This window comes from Stylophora pistillata, chromosome 8, assembly GCF_964205215.1.
Source record: "Stylophora pistillata chromosome 8, jaStyPist1.2, whole genome shotgun sequence".
Taxonomy (NCBI): Eukaryota; Metazoa; Cnidaria; class Anthozoa; order Scleractinia; family Pocilloporidae; genus Stylophora; species Stylophora pistillata.
The window spans coordinates 14,905,103-14,915,102 of record NC_142526.1 but is presented as its reverse complement, the minus strand read 5'-3'; the positions used below and the strand labels follow the sequence as shown (position 1 = coordinate 14,915,102).

The 10,000-nt window shown below is 36.4% G+C and overlaps 1 protein-coding gene across 3 annotated transcripts in view; it reads left to right on the top strand.

Annotated features, from left to right (window-relative positions):
- The window catches only part of LOC111332898 (oxysterol-binding protein 2), a 43,305-nt gene that overhangs the window by 1,851 nt on the left and 31,454 nt on the right, over positions 1-10,000 (top strand). For 2 of the 3 annotated variants that reach the window (XR_002695092.2, XM_022938370.2), the window contains exons 2-3: positions 1,435-1,542; positions 1,973-2,027. Coding sequence is in view for 2 of the 3 variants with exons in the window: in XM_022938370.2 (XP_022794105.2) it covers positions 1,480-1,542; positions 1,973-2,027 (118 nt within the window). In the remaining variant the exon portion in view is untranslated. The remainder of the gene's footprint in view (positions 1-1,434; positions 1,543-1,972; positions 2,028-10,000) is intronic. The other variant, XM_022938371.2, reaches the window with a different exon arrangement.

Below are 10,000 nucleotides of genomic sequence, written 5' to 3'. Positions count from 1 at the left end.
TTTGGTGGAAGAAAGATGAGATTTACACACAGCATTGCTAGGCAGACTCTCACAACTTCAAAACACACATTTGAATTCACTTAACATTTTTCAAGAGAATATCATTGCTATGGTCATTAATTTACCTTGAGTATGTTTGCCATAGAGGTGTCAGATCGTGACAGATACTTATCAAAAAGTGTTTCAAAGTTTACTTGGAAGTCTTTTGAGTTACCTTTACCATTACGTAAATAAAAAGGTTTCAGTGAAGCCTCTCTCTTTAATATAAATAGCCTCTGTTTTGTTTATCATCAACTTGCTAAAATTTTTTCAGTTGATGGAGCACCTTCCAGTAATTTAACTGGTAATTGTAACCCTAAATCATTTGGGTTCTTTTGGCAAGTATTTCATTAAATGTTAGAAAAAAGTTGAAATGTTATTCACCAGCCTAGGTCAGTCCTTATTTGGGAAGAACTGTGGCATCTGTCTTGAGCACTACCCTCGGCACGTGGCCTTGGGCAGTATCTAAGACTTTGGGCACAGTTTTTACTGATATGGACCTTCCGGCTGTCAAGTAACGTAATTGTTATATATCTTTGAATGGTTTTATTCTTAATTTCACCATTGTCAGACAACTTATGGTAGCTGTCAACAAAGTAGGGTGCCTTACAGAAAATTGTCTTGTGCCTGCCACTTTAAAAGAAAATATAGAAAACTATCTATCACTATAAAGCTTATAACTGCTGTTGTTTTGTTAGACATGTGTTAGCCTTGAAACGCAATTCTGATGCTGTTTGTCAACTGAATTACCAGCCTCTGCATTACCAAACTGAACTGAGTCAGATGATAGGCTAACAGTGTACGAGGCTTTTTCTATACTCTTATTTGTTCCTGAGAAAGTCTATTTGAAGTTGGACAAAAGAAAATATTACAGTTGTTGTCATGAGCCCATATTATATGGGGCATTAATATCTGATTAATATTCTGGTCAAGTTTCATCAAAATCTGACAAATTGACATACCCCACTAATTTGTTTAATAAGTAAAGGTGACTCAAAGAAAAAATCTTTACTTTTTGCCTCCAAAGAAATTCACAGTTTCTGCGCCTTGTTTAAGGGTGTCATTACCGTTGTTGTCACCGACCAATAGAAAATAACATTAAACTCTGCAAATTTATGATTTCCTCCGACTATGTAAAGAAAAAAACAAAGTTTTGACAAGATCTTTTTGACAGAAACCTGAACTATAAAATAATTGGACAAAAGCCAAAAATCATCTTTTCATCTTTTTTAAAGAATTTTGAAGAGAGACGAGTTTCAACATTTGCTTGTCCTCAATGTTAAGTCAAAAGTAAATGAAATTGAGTTTGAATAAAAATTTTAAAAAATCCTCGGTGAAGCTATGAAACACCATAAGTAAAAATAGTAGTAACTCCTTACTAAATTTGTGACTTAGGGCTATACTGGGGAATATTGGCTTGAGGTCATGGCAGTATGAACTATGTGCAGCAAGCTCTATACAAGAATGACTAAGGCCCAATACTCTCCAGTACAACTTGAGCAAGTGAGGATAGTAGGTAGTTTATAATGAAGCACTTGGGAGCAAACTTGTTTATTTCAAATTTGCCTACTCTCATGGAAAAAATACATAACTTATGATCTTTAAAGTGGAAAAGGTCCATCTAGCAAAATAACAACCAAGTAATAACCAATCAGAATGCTCTAACTTACCTCAGGACTACCTTGTAAATAATTAATTGAAATGGATGAGGATTGTAGGAAGCTTTATTACACTGTTCTTTTAATGAAGAAACCAAACAGTGGTTAACTTTCAGAACTCTCAAACATGTAAGAGAGATTCTTTGTGGTAACAATGTCTTGTGATATGCATACATATCACAAAGCAGTCAACATGGATAAATTCTCTTATCTAGGTTTTCTGTCATCAGTAATTTTCTATAATTACAATCCTTAAATCGTACATTTTCATTTAGGAACCTGTGGAAGGTGATCTGCATACAGAATTCAATATTTTACAGAAAAGCACTGGTAAGAGTTAAACTACAAACAGTATGTTATTAGAAATGTAAGTAGAATACTTGCATGCATTGAGTGCCTGAGTTTGCGTGTGAGCCTAAAGTGACAGAAGCAAATTATGAACAATCATGCTACCAGCAGAAGAAGTTTGCTAGATGGCCTCCATGATGTATGTGTGAAATTGAGCCATTAGCTGTTAGAGAATGTCTCTGTCAGGAATGAAGGCAGCTCTTTGTTATTGACATTCATTAGACCTTCTGCAATTTGTGAAAACGAAGCAAAATGAGACGAAACAAAATGAAAATCTGTAATTTGTAAAATAAAAATCTATTAATGATTTGGGAAATAGATATCTGTTTATGATTTGCAAAATAGAAATCTGTAATTTGCAAAATAGAAATATGTTAATGATTTTCAAAATACTGTATAAATCTGGGAGTGTCAAGCTTGCTCTAGGCTGGGTGCTTATTAAATTTTCCTACCTACAGTGGTGGGTAATTAATCAAATAGACAGGTTACTGTTTTAAATGTATAAATGATTAAGTGGCGACCTCTGCAAGAGTGGCGCATTATATATAATAGTGACATGGCCTAATTGGGAATTCCAAGAAGTGGTCTAGCTGGCACTGTTCTGTACGAATTCCACACATGTAGTACGATTTTTGCAATAGGCACTTCAGGCCCCTCACTCTTCACTTGTGTCTTGCCCCCTGTCTATCGCAGCTGATATTTAAATGCGTTTGAGCTTGTTGGCTGAGAATCTTTTAGCATAAATACTGAAGAATTGAGTCTCAAGTGATTAAGGGTGACAAGAAGGGCTTTACACTTCTGCTCATGATCTACAACCACTTCACCATCATGTGGAGCCATTATGTTGCAAACAAACCAGTATGCTCTTCCAGCTTTTTTAACACATTCGGGTTTTTCACGAGAAGTACATTTTACCCAACAATCTATGTGGGATTCCAAATGTGTAATCCTTGGCTTTCATATAGCATTGGCAAGGCTTACCAATGCATACATTAAAAACTTGCACAGCATCTTGGACATTTCCTCTGGCTGAGCTGAAGTCCTGTATTTCTCTGCTCCCATCAAGCCCAAACACTGCTGAAGGAGTCCACATTTTATCACTGATGCTATGGGATATCCTTTAAAAACTAGGCTAGAAATCTCAGCAGAAAACCTACAGTATATATGTTCTTGCTGCCTTATTTGAATGGAAGACATAATTCAGGATAATTACACAAATTTAATTAAAATAAAAAATATTATGTGATGAGTCCCTGGTCAGTGTATTTCAGTATGTGTTACTATAGCCAGGTACACTAAATGAAATCCTGTAGTTTGGTTCATGTTTGTTTCACTGACTATTTTTATCAAATCTTATTTTGATAGTATATTTGTGAGGGAGGGAAATTTACTTAAATTCACTTGGGTTATATTTTTCTGGAGGTCAAAAGTTCACACTAACTTTTGTCACGGGTGTCCAGGATTAAAAAGACAAACATACAAACAGAGAAGACTCAAATTTGATTCCTGTGAAAGCCTTCGGCATGCAGTTCAAATTATAAACATGCCTGAAACTCAAGAAAATCGAGGAGATTGCATCAGTTCCATTTTACCAGCAAAAGTGATATCTTATCCAGGTCAGGAAGGTGTCATGTCATGCTAGAGCTATTCATCGACAATGTACATTGATTGCACCTTATATACAGTACAACTACAGCACCAACTAATCTTTCAAATTACATATTTTGCACTTAATGGCTCAATGCCACAACTCTTCTTTAGATAGACTATTTGTTCTTCTGGCCCATGGAGTTTTCCATGGGGATTCTTGTTACAAAAACTACAGATTTTGATTTTGCAAATCAAAGATTTCTATTTTGCATATCATTGACAGATTTCTATTTTTGCAAATTACAGATTTCTATTTTGCAGATCATTACCAGATTCCTATTTTGCATATTACAGATTTTCATGTAGTTTTGCAAAACCGCCGCCCAGTTAGCCCAATGGATGGTGCGCTGGACTGTTGTGGGGGAGGTCAAGGGTTCGAGCCCCGGCCGGACCAACACTCAAGGTCTTAAAATAATTGAGAAGAATTTGCTACCTTTCTATAACATCAAGAAATGGTTCGATATTCTAGTCTTCTCAGATAGGGACGAATAAATGGAGGTCCCGTCTTCTGCAGGATTGGGGTAGGAGATGTTAATTTCCCACACACGAGATTACTGGGTGATGGATGTCCTCCCCTGGGGTGGGATGGTGGGTTTGTTGTGAAGGCCATAAGTGAGATAACTCATTGGGTTAATTACGCGACCTTCGTTGAATAAAGAATATTGTATTGTATTGTAAATTACAGTAAGTCATTCATTGTGGAAATATGAAAAGTTAGTGCATTATGTGAAAACCTTTTTTTTCTTGTGTGGAAACACAAAACACTGGTCAATTTGATGTACAGATGTCTTAGTTTAGTTGAAAAGTGCCAAGTTTCAGGTCTTGTTTCAGGGTCATAATGAAATTCACTAACCATAGTCTACTAATACGGGGCATCAGATAGGGTGCAGAAAAAAATGGAAAATTATGCGGAAATTCTCGGTAATATTATGCGGAAGGAAGTGACGATTATGTGGAAAAGACACCAGATTATGCGGAAATTTCTAAAACTTAATAAAGTTGTTCCCTTGCCTTTTTCAAGGTATAAAATACACACTGTTTACCCTATACCCTCAATCAGACAATAGACAACAACTTTTCACTGGTAGATAGGATACTGGCTGCTGCACAAGATTAGAAGCTCCACACAGATAGAGCCCGGCCTTCGGCTAGCAACAGACCCAATTTATTGATTGTAACGTCAAACATGATGCATGATAAACTAGTGTGCCTGCTACCCATCAGGAAAAACCCCCTTTCTTTTGGAGGAAACCTGATCCCTCCCGAATGTAGAGCCAGGCACTTAACAACAATCTTGAGGGAGAAAGGTTATCAAAATGACAAGAAAATGAGAACAGAATGAAAAGTGCACTAGTAAATAAAATTAAACAAGAACCCACAGGCTGCAGCAATGCCAGTGTAGAATGAATTTCTTCAGTAAAATCCTGCCAGCACATGCTCTCATCTCTGATGTTGCCATAGCAACTGTCAAAACTTCAGTGAACCATGAAAACATGAATTTTCTGCTATCCTTCGAACCACAGCAAATGGTAAAACGTCTTACCGAGAATTTTAGACCTTTATGACACATTAATTTTGACCTTTTGCTGCCATTTGTGGACAGGTACATCTTTGTTCAACACAGTTTTTTCATAGTTTTTGTTGTTGATCGAGTTTGTCTGAAGCTTAGTAACCAGCCATTAAATCAGATGAGGAAAACTGGACACGGGAAGTCCCAAAAACAAAAGTAGAACCCAGGCCCATCACCAGAAGATGCATGAAATGCCTGGCGGTTTAAAATTGTTTACGAATGAAAGGCGGGTATAATTATACTTCATGGAAGGCACCCACATAATTATGTTGCATATCTCACCAGGAGTATACTTTATGTACGCCTAAGTGTAATGCAACCTAACACAGCTATACAAGGCTATACACAGCTATACAGAGCTTTACACAGCTATACAGGGTTATATACAGCTATACACAGCTAAACAGAGCTATACAGGGCTATACACACAGCTATACACGGCTATACACAGCTCTACACAGCTATGCACAGCTATACAGAGCTTTACACAGCGATACAGGGTTATATACAGCTATACACAGCTATATTCAGTTGTACAGGGTTATACACAGCTATGTACAACTATACACAGCCATACAGTGCTCTGCACAACTGTGCACTGCTCTACACAGCTATAATTATATGGCTCTACACATCTATACAAGGCTATACACAGCTATACAGGGCTATATACGGCTATGCAGGGCTATACACAACTATGTAGGGCTATACACAGCTATACAGGGCTATACAGGGCTTTATACAGCTATACAGAGCTATTCATAGTTATACACAGCTATTCACAACTATGTACAGCTATATACAGCTATACTGGGCTATACACAGCTATTCACAGCTACACACTGCTATACACAGCTATACAGGGCTATACACAGCTAAACACAAATATACAAAGGTATACACAGCTACACAGAGTTATACAGTACATACATCTTATTAACCAAGCGTGAGGGCCATACTTGGAGAATATTGGCCCAAGGTCTTGACAGTATGGACCGAGAGCAGAGAGGTCTGCACAAAAAAGACTGAGGGCCGATATTTTTCAAGTACGGTCCTGAGCAAGCTTGGTTAATAAGAGATTTATTATATGACTAAAGTTCAAAAGGAACACAAATGTGGTATCATTCGGGACCATTCAGGACAGTGCCCAATCCAATACTGAGAGAATATTGACTGGCAGTAGAGCATTTTGATTGATTGATTTTAGTTATTGGCCCTCTGACTACCCGAGTCATGTAATAAATAGCTATACACAATTATACACAGCTATACTGGGCTATACACGGCTATACACAGCTATACAGGGCTATACACAGCTATACACAATATACAAAGGTATATACACAGCTACACAGAGCTATACAGTACATAGCTATACACAGCTATACAGTACATAGCTATACACAGCTATTCACAGCTCTATACAGCTATACATAGCTATGCAGGGCTGTGCACAGCTATACAGGCCCATACAGAGCTGTACACAGCTATACACAGCTGTACAGGGCTATACACAGCTAAGCAGGGCTATACACAGCTGTACAGGGCTATACACAGCTAAGCAGGGCTATACACATTATACAGGGCTATACACAGCTAAACAGGGCTATACACATCTATACACAGCTTTGCACAGCCATACAGGGCTGTATAGGGCTCAGAGCAAAGAAGTTAAGCCTCAATGTGGCTAAAACTTAGTTCATGGTCATTAGCTCACGTCAAAAATTGCAGTCTTTAAAATAATGACAAGACAATAAATGTTAATGTAGAGGCCATCAAAATAAACCAAGCAGCTCATAGCAAAGCTTTCGGACTGAGCATAGATGAAAACCTACCCTGGAAGGAGCGCATACATGCAATCTCAAAAATAGTCTCTTCCAGTATCAGTGCACTGAAGCGAATTAGACCTTTTGTTTCAATGCACACCGCTATTAAAATATACAAAGGTCTTATCGAACCACATTTTGATTACTGCAGTGTTGTTTGGGACAGCTTGTCCCAACGGCTGAGTGAGAAACTACAAAAACTAAAAATTCGCGCTGCCAGAGTATTTACTAAATCAAATTATAATACAAACTCCAGCTATCTTCTCAACTCTCTCAGCTGGGATAACTTATCAGTAAGAAGGATGAAGCAAACGGCAAATTTAATGTATAAATGCATTAATAAGCTCGCCCAAATTATCTTGTTTGTAACATGTTCACTCCAAGAACCTTGTCCTCTGATCTTCGTGGTGCAAGCCAAAGGTTGTACTTGCTAAAACCAAGAACTGACTTCCTGAAGCATAGCTTCAGTTATTGCTGAGCTTCTCTTTGGAACTATCTTCTTGAGGATATTCGCACTACAAAATCTCTATGCATCTTCAAGAGAAAAATTGATAAATGGCTGTCTATATTGGGCTCCCACACGGTAAATATGTAAACCAGTTAATAGAGAATTTTACCTAAGATGAATTTTTTCTTTGTTTTCTATTGTCATACTGATATTTTTACCGTGTTTTAAATAAAGATTTCATTCATTCATTCATTCATTCATTCATACACAGCTATACTGGACTAAAGACAGCTCTACTCACCTAAACAGCGCGATTTAAGGGTACATCATTTACATAAGGTGAACTTAATGTGTGTGATAAACCATCCAAATCGGAGTTCTGGTATAGCAGTTTTGTATAGTGGTACATTTCGCTTTTCTTGTTACTGTTTGTTGCTAAACCATCTCATTATCATAGAGAAACTCTTTTTTTCATCAGCACCAAGAATAAAAATAAGGTCAAGTTATGTGAACGTATACTTATTTGGCTTGAGACAAACTATATTTAGAAAAATATACATTGCTATGAAATCAGAGGATCAAAGCAATTTTATCACAGAATGGAGTTTCTCATCAAGCTTTTAGTGTTTTACACATAAAAACATGTTTAATCAATGGTAGTTTTGTGTAACATGATAAGCAAAGCTTATAACTTTTCATTAAAGTGGTACTAAGTTTCAGTAGTGGTAATTTCTATGTATTGGCCAAATAGTATAATTGTAAGTAGTATGGTTTGTAAAAGAATACATTCTGTAGCATTGTTGTCATTGTTATAATAAATAAAAAATAAGCAATTTTAAAAAGACAAAGCTCATGTGATTGAATCAAACAGTGATTAATAGGAGTTACAATAAATGTGAAGAGTTTTCATTATTGTACTTTTGAATTTTTTAAAGGAGGTTTTCAAATACTTAAAAAGTTCTTCTCCTGGAGAGATTGAGTATTTCGTAACTTCAATGTTCAATTTGGGTTCTTCAGCCCTTGTTATTTTGCAAACATGACTCATAAAGCTTGTGTTATAAAGGAAAATAGAAAATTGCTGAATTGGACGCTTTTATTCTCCTTGATTTGTGATGAATAAATTAGACTACTCCGGCTTATTGTGTTAACATTACTTAAACCGGTGACAAAACGGAGTCAGATGCACAGCTGTACAGGGTTATACAACTGATCGAAATAGAAGTACACCTAGCTATGTATTCCATGTTCATGAGTTGTTGATAAAGATGTAAGATCAAACAAAATCTTTCAACAGCTTATCAGTCACCAAAGGCAGAAGGAAAAATGGCAAGCTTAACGCAAACATGCAAATTACTGATTGGAAGGACTTGGGAGACAATAATTATGGCAAGAGGGTGGATATTGGAGAAAAGAAAGAACTATATTTCACTACCTGTGCGCAATTGTGTCTTCTAGTTAAGAAATAACTAAAAAGATTAACACCTTAATTTCTGTAAGCATTGAATTGAATGGCATTACTTTCAAAAATTATATTGTTAGACCTTACTTAAGGATCATTTTGTCATCTAATAAGTGTACAAATGCTGTAAAATGGATTTTCCTTAGAAAACTATTGAATTCTTATTCCAGAATAGGCCTTATATACCACTTAAGTGCTCAAGCGATCATAGAAAACCTGCTAAACAAAAAAGCTAAACAAAAAAAGGTTATCCACAACCTAGTTGTTAAATAAATTCAAATGGCAGCAATTGAAGCAGATGCAGACTCTCTTCTTAAGTCTTCCTGTAGCAGGTAACCTGTTCTTTCAAGTCGTTAATCTTTTTCTAACACACAAATTGCCTTTTTCACGTGTTTATTTCTTTGATAACAAACTTTTACAACAAGTAAAAGAGAGAGTGCCGTCAATGAGAGATTGCAGAACTATCATTAATATACAAGTAATTCAGAAAACTATCGTTTTCAATTAAACATGCAACAAGTTGGAATTATTCTGAAGCAATCCAACATGAACAAGTTTGCATACAATTAGTTATACCTTTCTCAACATAAATATGAAAAGGGCAGCATAAACCTTTTGTAACAATAGCAAGTTACAAAAGAACAAAAATTCTCCTTCAAAAGGTATGTAATCACTCAATATTGACACAAATGTATTTTCTTAGTAATTTCTGTGTGAATTGATGTAGTGAGGATCAATGCCTCTAAGGTGTGCTATTTAGCCGCTATCTGGGCTGTAGACTTTGCAGCTATGTTTAGAGACATGTCCATAATAGTAGGAGACAGCCACAAAATCATAAAAATTATGCAAAGTTTTGGAATTTAGGGAAAGTCCCCGACTTTGCAAGACATCTCGGCAAACAATTAGACAAAGAGTTTCAATGTTCTTCCAGGGTCCACCATCCACCTCCACATCTTAACCTTTCATGAATTTGAACACCTTTTTTCTTTTACATGGAGAGAC